The 23,160-nt window shown below is 32.3% G+C and overlaps 1 protein-coding gene across 2 annotated transcripts; it reads left to right on the top strand.

Moving 5' to 3' along the window:
• The first annotated feature begins 3,509 nt into the window (after positions 1 to 3,509).
• Positions 3,510 to 21,540, top strand: LOC148616573 (arylsulfatase B-like). 2 transcript variants are annotated; one of them, XR_015922239.1, is made up of 15 exons: positions 3,510 to 3,625; positions 5,620 to 5,700; positions 6,766 to 6,877; positions 7,434 to 7,485; positions 9,415 to 9,518; positions 10,366 to 10,487; positions 14,454 to 14,518; positions 15,295 to 15,396; positions 16,101 to 16,164; positions 16,931 to 17,028; positions 17,341 to 17,480; positions 17,916 to 17,974; positions 18,447 to 18,587; positions 19,996 to 20,108; positions 21,265 to 21,275. XR_015922239.1 is itself a non-coding variant. In XM_088583775.1 (15 exons), exons 1-15 carry the CDS (start codon positions 3,568 to 3,570, stop codon positions 21,432 to 21,434), a joined length of 1,458 nt encoding a protein of 485 aa, XP_088439901.1. In that variant the 5' UTR covers positions 3,510 to 3,567; the 3' UTR covers positions 21,435 to 21,540. The 2 variants fall into 2 exon arrangements, 1 of the variants encoding a protein (XP_088439901.1); XM_088583775.1 differs by having other exon boundaries at positions 18,447 to 18,564; positions 21,265 to 21,540.
• The last annotated feature ends 1,620 nt before the right edge of the window (positions 21,541 to 23,160 follow it).

Below are 23,160 nucleotides of genomic sequence, written 5' to 3'. Positions count from 1 at the left end.
TAAATGTTTCCAAAAATGAAACATGGAGATCTATGCATGGTTATATAAAGAGCATTGGCAAAACCTGGGAATTATTTGGAAAATGGCCATTAGGTGCCACCAGACACGATGAGGACAGGCTTGTAGGTTGCTCTACAAAGAACTCTAAAGAATACCCCTGAAATCAAATATTTTCCCCATCCTGCATTGCATATTGACTATTTCGGAGGTACAATGAATAGAAAGAAGAAGTACATTGAATTTATTGTTATAGAAAGTCCCATATTGCATTTGTTTAATACATTACTAGTCGTATCCTACTATTTTTAATTTATGTCAAGTCACGAATATTATAATTAGTTGTTCATATAGACTTAGTATCTCCGTAATTGCAATTTTTTTTATCTTATTCAGAGGTGAAAACATTTAAAATATATTTTTGCACATTGACATGTTCTTCGTTTTAGTATCGAAATTTACTTCAATCGTATCAGTAGTGAAAGTTATTCTCTCTTTCAGGTCTTCGAAAAGATGGTCAACAGAGATATATTCTTGTTACTTTTGTGCCTTTTTTTCACAGACACATCTGGTAAGATAATTTATGAAATGTGTCAAAAACCATACGTAGCTAATCAAGGATGTTCACTGCTCATCTTCAGTCATTTTTTCGTTTTTTTCCATTGCATAGCATTAATTCTTTTTAGCACAGTGATCCCTATTTTTCTTTTCATAATTTTATTAAACACACCTTAAAATATTATGGGAGAAGTTTTTAAGAAATCGTATTATTTCTTTAGTGTACTTTTTTAATATCTAGAGAAATACTTTTTTCCGCAAAAAAAAACAAAAAAACTGACCCTTATTTTTTTTCTTTTTATATTGTTCTAGACTAAAAGATTTTACAAGATTTCACAAACCTTTGAAATCCGTGTAATTTTCAAATAGAACAGCGAACATCCTTGCACTTCCAGTATTTGTGAGCTTATATCGCATGTACTTTAGTTTTATGTATGATGTCTTATTAGTCTTTTCTGCAGATAATACATGTAATAGAGTTTTATTTTATGTATATATATAATTTCTTTTTCCTGTTTTCACGTTTATGGCGTGTACTTGGATTTTTATGTCTCTGAATTGTCCTAGTTTTGACGCTTCGGTATTTTCTTTGACAACACGGGTCCAAACAGTGCACACCTCAACCTTCAGTAAATGAAATCTGCATGGCATGAACTTTCGTGTTAGTTGTAGAGATCCGCATGCAATGACTTTCAGTTGACGAAATCCACACGACACTACCTACAAATGATTTGATTTTCAGTTGAGGAAACTTTAAAGGTATGATCTTCCTCAGTTATAGAAATTTATGCAACATGATCCATAATCGAAGATATCAACACAGACATGACCAAGTATGGAAACTGATATTATAGCAATTAGTTGTGGAAATCAACACAGCATGTAAATAATAAAGGATGCATCAATTGTAAATAATAAACCTTCTGAGACAATAAAATCAATATTGTATATGTGAACACTTCAAGAGGATACTTAACGTTAAAGAAAACTAGCATTTGAAAGCAAGCACTTTTAATATACAAGAAATTAAAAAAAAACTCTATTTTACCACATTGTCATCCAAATGTCACACATCTTTTGTAATTTAAAATTTGTATTACATCTATTGACAACTTTGATTGCAGCGATTATTTTCCGTTTAACTTTAGAGTAATGTTTATTTTTATGTGATATTCGTTCAGAAATTCGACACAGTATTCTGAGCCATAAAATAAACGAAGAACTAGACATACACCACAAAACTCCGAGTCAAAAAATGCATGTGTCCACATTTGCAATAAAATTTCAAAAAGGGGCAATTTCATGCTACTTGCATTCAAAATGCCCGGCCGTGCTTTGAAATAATGATCACTCATTTAATTCGTGCGCAGTGGAGATATTCGCTATTTCAAATCTTTAACAACAAAGAAATCATTCAGTAATAAAGGTGGTTTGTTATAGAGGGATTTACTTGGTATTCTTACCCACTCCATGTTCCTTTAGTAAAATCCTAGTCAATATTTGTTTCGAATGACAGTGATGTTCCCTTATCACAATGTGTCTAAAATTCCCCCCCAAAAAATACATTGATTCAATGAATTTAACCAAAACAAAAGCAATTAAAAATTATTAATTTTAAAAAGAGGTTGCAACTCCCCGTGTTCGAATTGCATGTGTACATGTATGGATATTCAGATTGAAAGTATTCTTTTTTTTCTTATTTCAAAGGACTCCAGAGCCATGTATATACCTGCATTGAACCAACTCCCCATGTTCAAATTGCATGTGTATATGTTTTCAGATTGAAAGTATTTTTTTTAGTTTCAAAAGAGTCTTGAGCCATGTACATAGCTGTATTGAACCTGTTTTCCAATAAATATTGTATTGCTATGAAAACATAAAAAGTATTTAGCACTATTTATTCAACAATTTAGTGAATTAGTGAATTAATGGGAAACAAATAATGCTTTGGCCAATGAGTCGTCGAAGTACACCATGAACATTCATACGATTCTTTGATAGGGCACCAGGATGCAAAAGACGACAGACCACCACCAGAAAATAGCCGGCCAAATATTGTTCTGATAGTTGCAGACGATCTGGGTTTGTTTTAATTATTTATATAAAGATTATTAAAATTCAAACACTAGTATGTCACAATATTCTCTCCCCGTGCAGGTCCGGGTGTTTAAAAGAATAGGCCTGGAGCAGCGCTAAGCTTGTCGTAAAAGGCGACTAAATAGTGCTCAGAAACCTAGCTGGGGGTTAGGCGCTCTGCCCACAGAGCAACTGGGATGTGTGCCCCAGGTGGTGGAATGGGGTACCCCTGGCATGTTACATGCTGGGGTTGTCAGGCTATAATACGGAAAACCTGACCGCAAACCATAGTGGTGCACCGTGTTGGGAAAGATGCCACGTTCCTCGCACGTTAAAGAACCCTGCTGTGGTATTCGATAGGAGTAGGAACCTTTGCGCTCCGCCACAGGAGGCTAAATTGCTCGACCTTACCCATCCTCCCTTTTTCTAGTGGCAATCAAAATTTGTCGACCCTGTTGTTCTTGTGACCCATCCTTTTTTTTTATCATCTCATGTTCATTTTATCATCCATTTCATGTTCATTGTCTGAATATAGCTGAAATTTTGCTGCTCGGACAATAAACCCCAACAAACAAACAAACAAACAAACATAATATTCTCAAAATAGGGGATATGCCATTTTTTTTTTGTATTTCTATGAAAAGCTGATATCGCAACCAATTGACATTCAAGAAAACATAATTCATACACACCTCTAAATGAGAAAGTGAATTTGTTTATCCTACTATTTTTAATTTATGTCAAGTCACGAATATTATAATTAGTTGTTCATATAGACTTAGTATCTCCGTAATTGCAATTTTTTTTTATCTTATTCAGAGGTGAAAACATTTAAAATATATTTTTGCACATTGACATGTTCTTCGTTTTAGTATCGAAATTTACTTCAATCGTATCAGTAGTGAAAGTTATTCTCTCTTTCAGGTCTTCGAAAAGATGGTCAACAGAGATATATTCTTGTTACTTTTGTGCCTTTTTTTCACAGACACATCTGGTAAGATAATTTATGAAATGTGTCAAAAACCATACGTAGCTAATCAAGGATGTTCACTGCTCATCTTCAGTCATTTTTTCGTTTTTTTCCATTGCATAGCATTAATTCTTTTTAGCACAGTGATCCCTATTTTTCTTTTCATAATTTTATTAAACACACCTTAAAATATTATGGGAGAAGTTTTTAAGAAATCGTATTATTTCTTTAGTGTACCTTTTTAATATCTAGAGAAATACTTTTTTCCGCTAAAAAAAAAAAAAAAACTGACCCTTATTTTTTTTCTTTTTATATTGTTCTAGACTGAAAGATTTTACAAGATTTCACAAACCTTTGAAATCCGTGTAATTTTCAAATAGAGCAGCGAACATCCTTGCACTTCCAGTATTTGTGAGCTTATATCGCATGTACTTTAGTTTTATGTATGATGTCTTATTAGTCTTTTCTGCAGATAATACATGTAATAGAGTTTTATTTTATGTATATATATAATTTCTGTTTCCTGTTTTCACGTTTATGGCGTGTACTTGGATTTTTATGTCTCTGAATTGTCCTAGTTTTGACGCTTCGGTATTTTCTTTGACAACACGGGTCCAAACAGTGCACACCTCAACCTTCAGTAAATGAAATCTGCATGGCATGAACTTTCGTGTTAGTTGTAGAGATCCGCATGCAATGACTTTCAGTTGACGAAATCCACACGACACTACCTACAAATGATTTGATTTTCAGTTGAGGAAACTTTAAAGGTATGATCTTCCTCAGTTATAGAAATTTATGCAACATGATCCATAATCGAAGATATCAACACAGACATGACCAAGTATGGAAACTGATATTATAGCAATTAGTTGTGGAAATCAACACAGCATGTAAATAATAAAGGATGCATCAATTGTAAATAATAAACCTTCTGAGACAATAAAATCAATATTGTATATGTGAACACTTCAAGAGGATACTTAACGTTAAAGAAAACTAGCATTTGAAAGCAAGCACTTTTAATATACAAGAAATTAAAAAAAAACTCTATTTTACCACATTGTCATCCAAATGTCACACATCTTTTGTAATTTAAAATTTGTATTACATCTATTGACAACTTTGATTGCAGCGATTATTTTCCGTTTAACTTTAGAGTAATGTTTATTTTTATGTGATATTCGTTCAGAAATTCGACACAGTATTCTGAGCCATAAAATAAACGAAGAACTAGACATACACCACAAAACTCCGAGTCAAAAAATGCATGTGTCCACATTTGCAATAAAATTTCAAAAAGGGGCAATTTCATGCTACTTGCATTCAAAATGCCCGGCCGTGCTTTGAAATAATGATCACTCATTTAATTCGTGCGCAGTGGAGATATTCGCTATTTCAAATCTTTAACAACAAAGAAATCATTCAGTAATAAAGGTGGTTTGTTATAGAGGGATTTACTTGGTATTCTTACCCACTCCATGTTCCTTTAGTAAAATTCTAGTCAATATTTGTTTCGAATGACAGTGATGTTCCCTTATGACAATGTGTCTAAAATTCCCCCCCCCCAAAAAAAAAAATACATTGATTCAATGAATTTAACCAAAACAAAAGCAATTAAAAATTATTAATTTTAAAAAGAGGTTGCAACTCCCCGTGTTCGAATTGCATGTGTACATGTATGGATATTCAGATTGAAAGTATTTTTTTTTCTTATTTCAAAGGACTCCAGAGCCATGTATATACCTGCATTGAACCAACTCCCCATGTTCAAATTGCATGTGTATATGTTTTCAGATTGAAAGTATTTTTTTTAGTTTCAAAAGAGTCTTGAGCCATGTACATAGCTGTATTGAACCTGTTTTCCAATAAATATTGTATTGCTATGAAAACATAAAAAGTATTTAGCACTATTTATTCAACAATTTAGTGAATTAGTGAATTAATGGGAAACAAATAATGCTTTGGCCAATGAGTCGTCGAAGTACACCATGAACATTCATACGATTCTTTGATAGGGCACCAGGATGCAAAAGACGACAGACCACCACCAGAAAATAGCCGGCCAAATATTGTTCTGATAGTTGCAGACGATCTGGGTTTGTTTTAATTATTTATATAAAGATTATTAAAATTCAAACACTAGTATGTCACAATATTATCTCCCCGTGCAGGTCCGGGTGTTTAAAAGAATAGGCCTGGAGCAGCGCTAAGCTTGTCGTAAAAGGCGACTAAATAGTGCTCAGAAACCTAGCTGGGGGTTAGGCGCTCTGCCCACAGAGCAACTGGGATGTGTGCCCCAGGTGGTGGAATGGGGTACCCCTGGCATGTTACATGCTGGGGTTGTCAGGCTATAATACGGAAAACCTGACCGCAAACCATAGTGGTGCACCGTGTTGGGAAAGATGCCACGTTCCTCGCACGTTAAAGAACCCTGCTGTGGTATTCGATAGGAGTAGGAACCTTTGCGCTCCGCCACAGGAGGCTAAATTGCCCGACCTTACCCATCCTCCCTTTTTCTAGTGGCAATCAAAATTTGTCGACCCTGTTGTCCTTGTGACCCATCCTTTTTTTTATCATCTCATGTTCATTTTATCATCCATTTCATGTTCATTGTCTGAATATAGCTGAAATTTTGCTGCTCGGACGTTAAACCCCAACAAACAAACAAACAAACAAACATAATATTCTCAAAATAGGGGATGTGCCATTTTTTTTGTATTTCTATGAAAAGCTGATATCGCAACCAATTGACATTCAAGAAAACATAATTCATACACACCTCTAAATGAGAAAGTGAATTTGTTTAGCAACTTGGCAGGTTATAAACAAATTTTTATTAGTTGCTGCTTTAAAAATATATCAAAATTCATATTCTGTTTTATCTTTCCCTATCACAAATTATATCAAATTTGAATAAAGAAACTTCATATTTTTAACAATGTACTTATCCATCTACACCCTCTGACGAAAACATTAACCTATCATATTAGTTCCGAATATTAGCATTCAAAGACCACCATATGCTTGGTCACTTACTTGTATGGAAGAAATGTCAGATAATCCGTGCTATAGACATAGTTTTTGATACCAAGTAAAATGCACAAAATACGAAGTAAAATATACATGTTATAAACATTGTTTAATGAGTTTCATGGTTATAGGATGGAACGATGTTGGATGGCATAACAGTGAAGTCATAACTCCTAATCTTGATAGACTTGCCAAAAATGGTGTTATCCTTGACAACTCCTATGTTCAATCTATGTGTACTCCGTACGTTTTGACTAATTTAAGAATTGTAACTGCACTCATAGAGTTGCAAAAATGCATACTTTTTTTCCATTTTCAATATCACATACTACACAGAAATTAAAACTTTTGTCATATCAATATGTCTACCATGTTACAAAACAAGGCAGCTTCATTTCAATAAACTCGTAAATCAACTAGGACTACATATAAAAGTCATATCACACACACACACACACATATATATATAATCGTCTAAATAATAGTCGACAATCACTCTTACGGGGTGATGGATCGTTCAGAACGATGCGAAACATAACAATAAATTAAATAAACGTCTAAATATGTTTAACATCACCAGAAGATGGTAAAATTTAAATAGAATATTTCGGATAACTGATATCCTTCATCAACATAAAACTTATAAAACTATATGATATAGTTGAGAGCACAGAAAACATTAAAGCAATACAAACAATCAACACATAAAAATATATATAATGTAAGATTTGAGACCACATAACTTTTGCTGGCGGAAATAGAAATAAATTTACGAGCGACGTTTTTTTTCCATTTGTAGGTCAAGAGGAGCGTTGCTATCTGGAAAATATCCCCATAAACTTGGTTTACAGGTAGAATATTGTATGTTCTGTATAAGTTATCAAGTATAGGAAAATGGGACGATTTATTTGTATTTATCCAGAAATAGAAGAAATGTAACACATACGCAGACTTAGTCACATCTTATCATTCTAATCCACTTGTGGTTAATTGCATGCTATGAGCATTCGATGTATTTTAAGGATTGCCCATTTTTGCCACACAGTCGGCTATGAAAGCAGAACTTAGTCAAAATTAAAACAAAAAACAAAAAAACAAAACAAAAACAAAACAACAAAACAAACACAAAAAAAATAAAAATAAAAACACAAAACAAAAGACAAAAGACAAAAAACAAAAACAAAAACAAAAACAAAACAAAACAAAACAAAACATTAGAATAACAAAGAAAAAACCCAAAACAGCCCTAAAAACAATCTTTATTATAAATTTCTTAATCAATTTAAGTCCAAAATAATATTCTTTAAATTTATTAGGTTTTATTTATATTTTATTTGTATGAACATGTAGTTCTTTTTTACCTTTTAAACATGGCTATTATTTAGTTATACTTTATTCAAAATAAGACTTGTTCCTCGATTAAAAAAAATATTCAGTTTGGGATTATTTTATTCACTGTGAACCATTTGACGTTAATGACAGCACAGAACCAAAGTAGTTTACACACAATAAGCTATGTTCTCCATAGAGACACAAGTCACCCTGGCATGTAAACGTGGAAAACAATAACAGTTTTTTGTAGCCCCGTTGCTATGGTAACTATTAAAGAAACTATTTGGAAGGTCACTTCATGCCATTTTTAATTGTTCTGTTTTCATTGAAACCATCATTGAATTAATTCAATAACTATTTTCTGCATTTATTAGCACATATATTTTGATATCATACAGTTATTGTCTTGTTGAAATACTGTTGTAAAACGCCTTGGTCAAAAAGCGTCTAGATATTTTTGCGTTATAAGAAAGCTATTTTATTTGCAACTACATAAAAATAGATCTTCAGATAAGTAATTCTTTTCGATGTTATAAAACATTAACTCAATGATATAAGAGAAAATAAGGCGCGCATTTTTTTCAATTAAGTGAAAAACGGCCATGAATATGGTTACCATGGCAAAAAAGCGAAAATATGAATTTTTGGATGTTTGATATATCCCATTTTTTAATGTTTAGATAATACTTTATTTGCATCATGTGGTACAAATACTTGTATATAGGCGGGGTATACTTAAAGAATCTAAGCTATTATATTTCGTTTTAAAAAAATAAAGGTCAAGGTCACGAGAAGCATGAATATTCATAAAAACCGACACATCTCTAGTTTTCTATAATTGTGTGTGTTAGAATAGTTTTATACACTTTTGAAAGATACATATCTAAGGTTGCAATTTGTGCTGTTTTGTATCGACAATTATATAAAACAAAACTTTTAAAATGGAAAAATTTAGCATTTTTGAAAACAATTATGGACATTTTAATACCCTATTTTGTGAAAATACGGATGTGACTACATATAAAATCTGGCTGTTTTATTATTATTGTCAAACTGCCAAAAGCATAAATGTATAATGTCTGCATCAATGGTTTCCATGGTAACGAGCGCATTGAAAATAACAAAATTTCCCTTTTGGTAGTTGAGCTAAGTACTAAATGTCGATTTGCATGGCAACGGGCTGGCAAAAATGTCTGCTTGTTTCGATGCAAGTCATATAGGTTTATTTTAGCAATTATCAAGAAATTTATAGGTTGGAAGTTTTCACATGAATTTTATCTCCTCGGAAAATAGTCCTTAAAATGTTTTTGTTGTGCACATTGTATAATTCGTTTTGTGGATTCTGATTTACAGTGTTTTTAGTAATAGTTTTCGTGATATGAATATTTGTTAGTATTATCAAATAGATTATTGGGACGAATCAGTGTGTTATAAATATCTATTTGTAGAATTGGGTTATTGGGTCGAATGAGCCGAAAATATTACCACGAGGTGAAACCCTGCTACCTCAACTACTGCAAAAAGTCGGTTATATAACACATTTAGTAGGAAAGTAAGTTTTACATATTTCTGTGAACGATAGTTTTTGCTGTTTGTAGGAGGCATTTTATATGACAAATATCTTCAAAGCCTACAATTGTTATGTTTGTCTGATTAAGTATATATCATATTCTGAATTCGTCTTTTCCAACAAAACTTAATTTGTATGAAATTTTCCATATCAAAATTCACATATGAACAAAACTTTATATAATCACAGGCGACGTGCGGTATTTGTCTAGTAGTTAAGGGTTCTAATTTAGACTAATATTGTTTAAAAAACACATTACAAGTTGTGACTCTTTAAAATATAAAAAAATATATATAAAATAACGCTGGCAGGAATTTAATGCAGTATCATGTACAATGACAATTGTTTTCACCTCATTTTAACAAGATTCGTGCACATGAACTTCAGGAAAGATAATTTGGCGATTTTTAGTGAATTCATTGGTGGAATCAATGAGACGAACGCGTTAGTTCGTGTAAAATTCATCTTTCGTCCAGGTGTCAATTAATTAGGCTTTATTTTTATTATGTACTCTACTATCTTAATAAAATATCGTTAAGTATAGCACACAAATGATAGCAAAATAAACAGGGTTGAAATCAACCTAATTCTTTCGATGAAAATAGAAAGATTATTTTTTTATGTGTATATAAAAATTTGAGTTAAAATATACCCACATTCATTTTATATTCCTTTCAGAGTAAAATTTATTCAAACTTTTTCATGATAATTATAATTTATACTTGCACGGTTTGAGGGTGTCAAAATTTTATGACAGATGTATTCTTTCAATGGAAGCAAAAGATGAGTTAGCCTTAAGGTTTTCGTTTCCAAAAACTTCTTAAATCAGGTGGCATTTAGGGCAATGTAGTGACGACATCGTTCCAACGTCCAGAGGATATGATACGTTTTATGGACTTCTTCAGTCTCACCAAGATTTTTACACAAGGCGACTTGATATGCCTTTTAATGGTAAGTTCTTATCTTCATACGGATAAGTATTTTAGAATAGAAAAACACAAATTTATCTCTCAGACAATTAGACATTAGATCTAGAAAGAGTGCAGAAATTTGTCCATACGCTTCTATCAATCGAATAACTCTCATTTGGATATACAGTATACTTAAAACATTATACCGCTAAACGATTGCCTTTTGGTTGTCATAAACAGTCGTTTGTTCAATTTGTCAATCAAGTTTACGCTAGTACAAATAGTTTGCTGAAGTTGAATAAATGGTCGTGCGGGTTTCCCATAAAAATTAATACACTTTAAATAAGTGACACATTTCAATTACCTATAAAAAAAACCATACTAAGAAAACTTATAATTTCTTCAAACGTGGAGAAGATTGACAACAATGTCAATAGCAGAAATCTTAAGTATCAGTCTCTGTAAGAATCAGTTAGTGGGTGAAACATGGTATTGAAAAAAAAAACACCAATATGAAAGTTTAATTTGACTATTTGCACCACCAAAATCAAGGAAAAAAAGACAAGATTTTCCATATCCTTTGGTAAACATAGTTATAATTTTATTGAAATGAATTGTAAATGAACCTAAGGGGCAAATAAATCTGTCACAAACCTCATTTTTCAAATATTCCATTGAAAAAATTCTGAGCAAATCCACATCCAATTAAGAAATAACTTTATATTTTCACATAAACCATGTAATAATGAATGAACTGAATATGATGTTATTTATTAGGTATGAAGTCCATTTCATTGCCAATGATACTACCAAAAAGAGACGAAAAGGTACAAAATTGACAGAATATTTGAATTTTGGCCAACTTTAAGCAGTTTCTTCTTCCTTTTAACGCAAAATCATCAGTATTTATAGTCCATGGGTCATATAACGAAACCCTCCTCCTGGAGTTTTTTTCAGAAATATATAATATGATAGGGAGATATACATGAGAAATACAAATCTGCTTATTTGCAAAAAATAAGTGTAGTATTGTCATGGACACCAGGGTCTAAAAGTAGGCCAAAAGGTCATTTTGAAGTATTCGTATTTGAAACATTTTGTTTCCATCCAAATATAACAAATTATTTTTGTTGATACAAGTGAATGGCATCAAAAGAAAGCCAAGATATCCCTCTTTACTATTAGGATATAAAAAAAAGTTGCGTACCTTTTGAAAGAAGGAAATTTTTTCAATACCCTTACGAACCGCGTAATAGAGACCAAACAGATTTATTTAGCTAATGCATGTTAAAATTGAACAAAAGTGAAATATTTTGATACATTTATGTCTACAGAAAAATATATGAAGGACAGAAATTGCTTTATTCCTTTAAAGACATGTTTTTGAACACAAAAACCTAAAAAAAAGGCAATTTCTTATTTTTAAAATATTGCAATAAGGCGGTTTTGGTTTTTTTGTTTTGCCTACTAATGTGTTTACTTTTTCTAACAGTGACCATAAAGCATAAAATATCCTACTTTTTGATAAAGCATTACATATTTCAACAGGTTTTGTTATACTTTTTTAACGATAAAATTATGTTTTTGACATGCAATGTAATATAATTGATTATCACGAATATACACACCAATGTAATCTTACTTCTATTTAAGGTTTTTAATCGTATTTCCTAACAGCTATGAATTAACTTGACATTTCACAATTAGTTATTTGATATTTTTCGGTTTAAATGGAATTCCTCATGGGGTATATATGGTTATTTCCAATAATTACCATGATAGCTCACGAGGAACAAGACTTCTATAAACTTTGTACCTGATTTATTTTAAAATACACATATATTGTACAGAAGAAATAATTATACAGAATATCAAAAAGAAAAAATAATTGACCTTAAAAGTACCGGAAATATCAGTTTGATTCCAGTTGAAAACGTTTGCCCGAAAACGTTGGTTTCCCCATGAGCACAAACAGACCGACAATAGGTGGAAATACATAGGAAATTCTTATTTTTATTTCTGAATTCTATTTCAAAATAGGAATTAAAATTTCTGAAGTATAAATTCAAAATGAATAAATCAGGAGAACAAATTGAGAAGAAAGACTTAAGAATAGAGAAGTGATAAAACAATCACGAATTTCAAATCTAGAAATCAGAATATGGAAGTGATGATTTTGTTCATTTTCTTCTGTTGCTTTGTACGTATTATTTAAGTTATTTTATGTTCTTTGTTGTGTGTGTCTGTTTTCCATGTCTGGTCTTTGTCTTGAATTACATTCTTTTGATTTCCGCTAGAATTTTGAAGACGGAAGCGATGTTTATATCACGTACACATGTCAGACAGGTACATCCTGCTACACAGATGAATATTTTTATCTTCAAGAGGTCTTCAATCGCAAGCATTTAGGGGTTTACTTTTCGGGGGATGGTTCATGGCATGATCATATTGATTATATTGTTAAATTTATATATTATTTATTATATTGCCCATTCGAGGATTAATGTACTTCGGCGTGTACGTTTGGTTCTCGACCGTTTTACTTTGGAAAAGATGTGCATGTCATTTATCAGACCTATTCTAGAATACAGAGATGTAGTATGGGACAACGAGTTACATATTTTGATTAACAAGATCAAAGGTGTTCAGATAGAAGCAATGCGTGTCGGAACTGGTAGTACAAAATTAACATCGTTAGATAGCCTATATCGAGAAACATGATGGGAAAAGCTCGCGGATAGAAGGCGAAAGCACAAGCTTGTGATGTTTTTTTAAGATGATAAATGTGACACACCCGAATATTTGAGTACCCTTGTACCAGACGCGAGGGTTAACATCCATAACAATATTACCCGTCAATCTAGTGACATTTCAGAGATACGAACAAGGACATCCTTGTATTCGAACTATTTCCTGCCGTCCACTATTCGATTGTGGAATAACCTTCCGATCGAAACGCGCAATTCTAGATCATTACATATCTTCAAAGTGCATTTATATGTTTCGAACGAACGCCGACGGCTATCATATTATAATATTGGAAGCAGGCTAGGTCAGGTATTGCCTACCAGGTTGCGAATGAACAGTAATTCACTCAACGAACACCTGTTTTCTTTGAAATAAAATATGTTTAAAGAGTAATCAAGGGAACCAAGGTTATAGCGATAATCAAGATAATAGTCTTGAACGGATTATCTCCAAAAGATCTTTCGAATTTTTCAGGATCCACATTGAATTAATACCACTACGGGAGTAACAAGTGTTGTGGTAGGACTGCAGACCCTCTTCGACAGTTGTGAGTATAGAAGTTTAAAGTTTTGAAAGAGGTTTGGTGGTACATTTTGCAGATTCAGCTATGAAACGTTGTTTGTATGGATTCTTGTGAAGTTTAGGAATCCAGTACATAGACGGTAAATCACAATCATCGTCCTTGGTAGAGAGACCAAAAGAGGATAGCACAGATTTATGGTTTTCCACAATCTCTTCTTTGGAGAGAGTGGTAGCAGTATAGGTCTTATCACTGCTATTATTTTCTACGTCTACCTCTGATAATAAACATTGGATATAACACGTTTTGCAGACAAAAACAATGTTGTTTTGGGCTTTGTCTGCTGGTACGACAACTAAACAAATAAGCATTAATAATTTACAAAATAAAGATAAAAACTAACAAATAACCATTAAGAATTTTGACCTATTTTGCTTTTCATACCTTTGCACTTATAATTTGCCAAACAAGTAGAAATGTGTTCCCAATAAATCATTACACTGAACGCTGTATAGGTCAAGTCTCCTGCTGGTCCATGGTCAATTATTTTTTTTCTTATTTACGATGCATTAAAGCCTCCAATTTCACAATTAAATCAACACTTTATGATCAATTAGGCAATGATAGACTTTAACGCCACATTCCCTTTAAATTTACACACATTTATATATGCAAAGTGATCATACAGTTTTTGCGTCTTTGACACTTTCAATGCTCAAACAGTATAGCATCTTTCAGAATATATTTATGATTTTTGGAAGAATGACAACATCACATTTCCACCTTATGGTTCATACAATACGGTAAGATACTATTTTCATCTAAAAATTAACCACATACTCATTTTCAGTCAGCCCTGGTCTATATCGAATCCATTTTTGCGGATATCAGTATTAAGTGTTTAAATATGTATTAAAACAAAATAAAAAATCCAAATATCAATGTATCTAATTGATCAAGTAAAATTGAAACAAAAATCAGATGGAAACCAAACTAATGTTGATAACATTATTTCGCTTTTAAGATATGCGATATTTGTCTTGCATAAAATAAAATAAAAAAATAAACATTATTCATTGCACATGATAAAACCTCTCGATTATGGATTTAGCTTACTACTTCGATTCTTTTGGTTTTAAAATCTTCTTGTTTACAATCAGTTTTTGGATTTAGATCATTCTAAATGTTTTACTCTAATGCTGCTTATGGGAGTTTAATCATGTGCACAGCATATCGAAATTTGCAATGAAAAAGATTGGTATTTTTTTGCATTATCTAAAAGGACTTAATTATCAAAGTTCAACATGACAAATCACTTGATCAAGATGTAAAAAAGAACTGAAATTTTAATTTAAGGATGGAATAAAGACCATACATACATCACTGTAAAAATAGAAGCATGTCATTGTATCTGATCAAACATATTAAGATGTAACAGTTTCATAATAAAAAACGCTAACAATATAGTTTTTCATTAACGTAATTATAACTGTTATTAGTGATTTTTTTATCGAACGGAACACAACCTGTTTATTGAGACTATGTACTGTATATTTTATCAAAACTAATTCTTTTTAAGGATTTGTTTACAGAAAGAGCTGTGGAAATTATCAATGAACATAACCAGTCATCACCATTCTTCCTGACTTTGGCTTATACATCACCACATTTTCCTTTACAGGTGATGGTATGACTTAAATGACATTAAGACTCCGAATTAAACAAATATGATTGAACCAAAACTCTCAATATAAAATGGGGAAATAAATCTCAAGATTTTCTCTTTAATAAAATCAGCATTTATATTTTTCTGTTTATATTGCTTTAAACATGACAAAGTATCAAAATCGTACACAAATAACAAAGAACAAAAAAAAAATTAAAACAACAACAACAAAGAACAAAAAATAAAAGAACAAAAACAAAATCAAACAAACAAACAAACAAACAAAAAACAAAAACATAAAAACATAAAACAAAAATGAATGAACAAAATATTATTTCATTTGTCGTTAATCTGTGGTAAAATATCTATTGTTATGTTAGTAAATCTTGATCGCTCATAAATAAATAGTGGTTTGGTAACGAATGAAAAATCAAACATTGATGTTATGTATAGATCTTTTCCGGCAATTATATTGACTTTTCTTGTTTTCCCTGTCTGAAATCTCAGACTACTGTCAAGATACTGAACATATCTACTATTTCCAATAACAAATTAACGTCAAATCAACGTACAATGTACATACAGTAACGGTATTAATAAACAGAATAACTCCAGTTTTGAACGTTTCTACAGAACAATACATCTCTCCTGTCAGTCCAACTGCGATATTTTCGTTCTCAATGTCAAACTACCATTATTCTGTTTATATTTTATTTTAGGTACCTCAACAGTACAAAGACATGTATCCAGATGTCAAAGATGATAAGAGAAAAACATATCTGGGTATAAATACATTAATTTTTTTGTATGTGAAAATAGACTCAAGATCTAAATTTGTGCCAAATCATGATAACAATTACCATCATTGTTTTTTTCCCTAATTATTATCTTATAAAGTAGATAAAAATGTTGAAACATGTCTCCCTTCATTCTTTCCCACTGACCAGTTTATCATTTAGACACACATTTATCATTTATTTAGCGAAACATTGAACAAATCTCTCTCTCTTACATCCGTAATGATCTTCCACAAGTAGCTCGGCGGGTGTCTTACAACGAAAAATATAAAAGATCTTTCGCGCTAGAATAATATAAGAAGAAAAATAGATAGGTCAGTGTGCTTGTCTTGTGATATAAACATTTAAAATTTTGCCGGGGAAAGGATTTCTCTAGATTTTCCATAGGTTTTGTCTTAGTATGTTTCATCTAACATTGAAGTAATAACAAGGATTACATAAAAAAAACTCCCAAAATAACACTTTAAGGCGTGCTTAATGAAATTTTGAGTCCGAAAGTCTGACAAAAAAGGCCGAAAATGATTGTGTGTTTCCCTGTATATGTGTGTTATACGGCGTTCCTGTATGCGAGACGTTTTTTGCATATTTGTCCTGCCATATTCAACTTTAAATTGATTAATACCATTTCAATGGAAATAAGGTTTTCTAAGAGATACATAGAAACCTGCTCTGCTCTAAGAAATCCAGCTTTTTGTCGGAAATGTTTTGTTATATTAGTATCAAAATACAACCGTTCTTAATTTTTTTCTCAGGAATGGTTTCCAGTCTTGACGACGGTGTAGCAAAAGTAGAACAAGCACTAAAGAACAGTGGACAAATGGAGAATACGATTGTAATTTTTATAAGTGATGTAGGTATCGTCATAAGAACAAATATAAACTTCATGTAAAGGTTACAAAAACATACGTTTCGTCTAGTTTTTTTTTCAAAATTTGACCTGGCATGATTTTTATGGGAACTTACCACGTAAAAGGCATATAAACTTAATTCACACGAATGCATGTAAATTGTCTGAATTTGCTTGTTTTAAGTGAAATGCATGCCATGTGAATTTTCCGTGTCAATTTAAAGTTGCTGTCATAATTGCTGGTATACTAGTATTATATTACAATAATTTATATATTTTAGGAATTTTTTATACTTTAGTTTGTTCACTTTACAGAATGGAGGAGATACACACTATGGGGCAAGTAACTACCCTTTGAGGGGTGAAAAGGGAAATTTATGGGAAGGTGGTACGAAATCAGCTGGCTTTGTTTACAGCCCTGGATATATATATTCACCCAAATGTACATATCATGGGTTAGTCAAGATATTTTTCTAATCCATTTGTGAATTGCTTAACTATTTGGAATGGTACATTCATATATACGACAGAATTTTGTATTAAGTCAGATCAGACTAATTACATTTTTAACTCGTGTAGTTGAAAATATATGCAATATGCATTTATTCTATTTGTTTATTATAGTTATAAGTATGTTCGCAATAGATACTAAAGTTATATCAACGATCATCGACAGTTTGGCGTGGCATGAAATTCCGATTTTCTCGAAAAATGAAACTTAGTTTCGGGACTTGTTATGGAACAAGTTTGTTTTGATTTTATTTTGATTATCAATTTCTATTCCTATAAAACTATTAATATAAAAAACATTGCGCCTTTGAATTCAATTATGTTAGCAAGGAAGTAACTAAGAAATTTAACCAAACAAACATTTGAATTCCTTTAAACAGACTAATACACGCTGTAGATTGGTTTAAAACCATTTTGGATATGGCAAACTATAATAAAGGTAAGACAAATTGCAAATTTGCCTTTATACCCTGCGAATCCCCGAATTACACCAGACTTAAAAACAAATATAATTGCTTTATTGCTCAATTCGCAGCAAAAAGGACTTAAAATTTGGAAGTGGCCGTTCCTCTACCAAGAAATGAGTTAACAAGAAACTGCTTGGCACAGGGTCAGAATATAGTGCCTGGGTGGGGTGAAATGCCTACCCGTAGGCTGTTGTGTCTGTGAGCTAGCACAATATAAACCCATCTAAGTGTGACTTGTAGAAAGCGGGATTTGTTTGGTTCATAAAACGTCTTGTTTTTAAGTGCAACCTAAAACGACAATGAATGAATCAATCAATCATCCAGTTTCAACAATTTTTTCTATTATCAATCAGTTTTATTTTACTTGTATAAAAATTTCCGAAACAGAAATTTTAAGTGGTAATAGTAACCGTAGCTTTTGAAGCATTTTGAGTTTTTTTCTAGAGACACCAACAGGCCTTGATTCTCTCAACCAATGGCCATTTATTCGTAAATGTCGTGGATCAACTAGAAACGAATTTGTATACCAAATCAATGACGTCACGAACACAGCAGCTATTAGGTAAAGAAAAAGAGCTTAGTGAAGTAAGAGGAAACATATTGATATTTATTCAAGTAGTACTCCAACTAGGAATCATGTAAAATGTGATTCATGGTTGGAAAGCCTACAAATTTTTATTTTTGATATTTTTTTTTAAACCTCCATAATTTACAGAAATTAATATGCGGTTTTTCATGTAACCCTTGTTCATAAGATATATAGAGTAAAATAATGTACTATAAAATTCACAATTCAAGGAGATAAGTCTGAAATTGACAATGAAGCACAATAGAAACTGTGAAATTTTCGATGCGAATTATCTCCTAAGAGCAGACAAATTGTATTGAATGATTGAAAAAATGGTTAAGACTCACCTATATCATGAAGAAAAAGCAATAGTGAAGAAACGAACGAGGGATAAAGTTTCGAGAAGACAACGCTTGTGTCACCATAAATACACATAGAACAATGAGCAACACAAACAGCACATCAGGTGGATTAATTTAGAAAGGATATGAATATATTCCAGACCATATGCGTTTTTGGACCGAATGCGTATATCTGTATGGTCCGACCGTATGATTCAATGTGACTATACTCATACTCTCTACCACGATACAGACCATTTCAGTATTTTGAACATACGAGTATGTGTTTGTTTGTTGTTCGAATATAACATACATGTGCTTGTGTTTGTAGAAGCTGAAATTAGAGTAAACATATTTATTATATGAATTTCCCTGTGACGTGAAGTGGGGACTTTCTTATACATGGAAACAAGTTTAAGAGTGTTTAGTTTTGAAAATGACAGACAGTATGGGTACGGTTCGACCGTGTAGATATTTCTGAAATGTATATGTGTATATATGTATAGTAGGAAATGATTCAGGCTATCTATCTCTTAACAAACCATTTGATGTATATGACTGCAATGAATAGTATTGAAATATATCAATATTTCTTACGGAAGCCTATGAGGGACATACAAATATTTTTTTTAAATGTTTAATTTCAGATTTATCAAAAACTCGTCATTTCGTGTTTGAAATTTTTAAATCCTAATTTTGACTTGTGAAAAACAAGTCCAGTAATTTGCACACATTAATCAAATTAAAGGTTATAAAATACACAATTCGAGTTTATAACAGTCGGTTTTAAGCGGCACAAAAATTGAAATTTCGAGTTTAAAAAAATAAAACACAACATGTATATGCCACCATTAAGCACCCGTAGTTTTCATACACATACACACACGCATAAGAAAAGGTAAAAAGGTCACGCACAAAATAGAACGACAAAGCGAATACATTACGAATATACAAAACAAACCCAAACAATAAAAAGAGGGAAAACACACTTAATTACAGTTTACTGTGGGTCATTGATTTTTATATTTTACTTATCACGTCTCGCAATGTAATGCAAATAACGTATGGTTTTGATATTTTTTAGAGTTGGCAATTACAAACTCATTCGGGGAGACCCTAGGGTCATAATTGGAATCCTACCATATTCAACACTGGTTAATCCAAACAACAACGAAACCTCTTTATATGATTTAGAAGGTATGTACTAGAATAATCAAGGGAACCAAGGTTATAGCGGTAATCAAAAGAATGTAATCCAGGGACAAAAACCAGACATGGAAAACAGACACACACAACAAAGAACATAAAGTAACTAAAATCCTACATACAAAGTAACAAAAACACATGAGCAACTCGGACTCCACTAAAAACTGGGAGCATGGACCTGGTGCACCGGTAGAGTAAGCGTCTTTTGTTTTTCTAGAAACACCCGCCGAGTTACTCATAAAATGTCAAGTCCGGGGTAGACAAACGAGGAAAGGAAAACTATGACCCGTTGAATAAATCAGTTTTCATGGTGCAGATGGATACACCATAACGATCCACGAGTTTATGATGACGACCATAAAACTTCTGCACTGATAACTTTAATCTTGTAGCAACATAACCCTGGTTTAGAAGCATCCTATTGTTAGAGTTCTAGCGCGATACAGAAAGTCTGAACATTCTAAAACATTCGTGAAAATTGTGTAACCTAAAGATTAAGGTTCTTCCCAAGTCAAGGTCGATGACGCACATATACACAAATAAGAATGTCAAAATACTATACGCTGAAACGGTCTTTAAAGTATTCACACTTTATATGCTTCATAATGCAATTCTTTACTATCTAAAAATGTGTGATAAATTATTTTCGCATGGAAAGAATTGCGTTTGAAATAACATAACGTTTTATAGATTTCATCTGGTCTGGTGCTGGTTTGTCAGTTTATTGCTAGTATTCTTTTATTTGCACATTTGTGTAATGTTAAAATCTGTTTCTTTATTTCTGTTTTAACAAGGCACTCGGACATTTTTTAACCGATTTCTAGATGTGTTTAGTTAATATTATTCCAGTGACCAGTTTAAAAAATGGAGGAGTTTTGTAATCACACCAAAGTACCTTAACCCCTCCGAATTGGTTTGCACCTGTCCCAAGTCAGTAATTTCTGGCCTCTATGTATTGTTTCTTTTCACTTACAGTTTACTTATACGTTGCTAGAGTATATAGACGCAACTTTTCCGCTGTACTTGTGTACAATGTTTCAAGGATGGCTTAGAGCTGACCTTTTTCCTCTCGAAGTGCTTGATGTTAGACATATTCACCATATCCTTTCTCATTATATTCTACAAGTATTTTATATTTTTATTTCAGTTGACCCCTTTGAACAATACAATCTTGCTGATAAAAAACCAAAAACTGTCAAAAGACTTAAGAAGAGACTTGATTATTACCGCCAATACAGAGTTTCTGACCAAACCCAACCAAGGTTACCCGCAACGGTCACAGCCCCGAACGGAATTCTGCAGTTGGGTTGGTGTTGAATGCATCTTTCTAAATAAAGGATTTAAAGAATTTAAAATTCAATAAATAATCATTTAATATTATTCATAATCGTTTGATTATTTAAAAAGGTGAAAAATAACAACGAACATCACCAACAAATTTAAAACTAATTCTGTTTTTGTTTATGTTAAAACACGTTTATACTAGTGAAACACGAGTTATTTGATATAATTTTGTAAAGAATGAAAGTATAAAAGAAGCTTACTCCTTTAACTTTACATACAGCTCAAATATGACGTCTTCATACCATCAAACAGTATATGTCGGTACAATCCCACTTTAAGCACCTGCTAATCCAACTTCCAAACGGGGGAGGCTAAACGGAACAGCCGTTATTTTGGCTACGCCTAGGGAAATTTTTGTCACAAAAATTACCGTATTTGTCATATTAGAAAAGAAATAATTCCTTCCAGGGGTAGATTTGTACTTTACAATTCGCTATCGCTCGGTGTTAAATAATCGGATATAAATGCCTTACCATGTTAAGATGAGTACAAATCTACCCCCTCCGCGAATTATTTCTTAAATATATTGATGATGTATTGTCGATCAAAAGCCATTCTTTTATTTTTTACCTTAATGATTGCTGTTTGTAAATTGTTTTTTTTTGTGCTGGTGCTGGTGTGACTGCTGATTTACGGATTATAACAATAGCATGCAAATGCTTTTTTAATCACCGCTGGTATTGTTACGCCGCAATAGAAGAGGGAGGTTAGCGCACTGTAAAACCTAGATTTAACCCACTATTTCGTTTGTGCCTGTACCAAGTCAGGACCATTGCAGTACCAACTGCTCCGGTGGTGTAAAATCTATTTTGCCAGCTTATTCTTGACTTGACATGATTATGAATCGGATTAGTGTTCGGTAATTTTGTTGTTACCCTTATTCAATATATCCACCAGAGCTCAAGATAAAGAAGACTACAGAAACAGCTGGTTCTGCATCTTTTTTAACCTACATCTCGAATTTGACAACAGTGATCATCTCAGCACTAAGATTTCTGATAAAAGAGTAATCAAGGGAACCAAGGTTATAGCGGTAATCAAAAGAATGTAATCCAGGGACAAAGACCAGACATGGGAAACAGACATACACAACAAAGAACATAAAGTAACTAAAATCATACATACAAAGTAACAAAATTAAAAGTGACGACTTTTATTCTAATATAATAAATTCTTATCCGCTCAGCAATATACCTCAACTCCTGCATATGGTATTTATATATAACAATTGATTCGCTACGCTAAAGCAAGTACTAACCACTCTGATGTCCTTGAACGCCATAAATATCTGCGTAACAGACTCCTGAATCAGGGGTTTGACGAAATGCGTCTCAAAAGGTCTATTACCATTTTCATATTTAGATCAGTCCTTGATTGAACAATACTCAGTTTCTTTTCAAATAATGCGTAATGATTGTTTTCAGTAATTTGTTCTTTGTGCTGATGTGACCGCTGATTTACCGATTATGACGCGATACATGCAAATGCTATTTAAGCATCACTGGTATATTCACGCCGCAGTGGATGGGAGTTATAGCGCTGTGAAACCTAGATTTAATAAAAAATTTCGTTTGAAATGCCTGTACCAAGACAGGACCATTGTGGTGCCAGCTGCTCCCACCAGCTTTTGTTGGACTTGACTTATTATGGATCGAATTATTGTTCGGTTATTTTGTTGTTATCCTTGCTTTATGTTTAA

Source organism: Perna viridis, chromosome 5, assembly GCF_037379345.1.
Source record: "Perna viridis isolate PV_CMFRI_1.1 ecotype Kerala chromosome 5, ASM3737934v1, whole genome shotgun sequence".
NCBI lineage: Eukaryota > Metazoa > Mollusca > Bivalvia > Mytilida > Mytilidae > Perna > Perna viridis.
The sequence above is the reverse complement of the archived record's forward strand: the minus strand, read 5'-3'. Positions and strand labels throughout refer to the sequence as shown.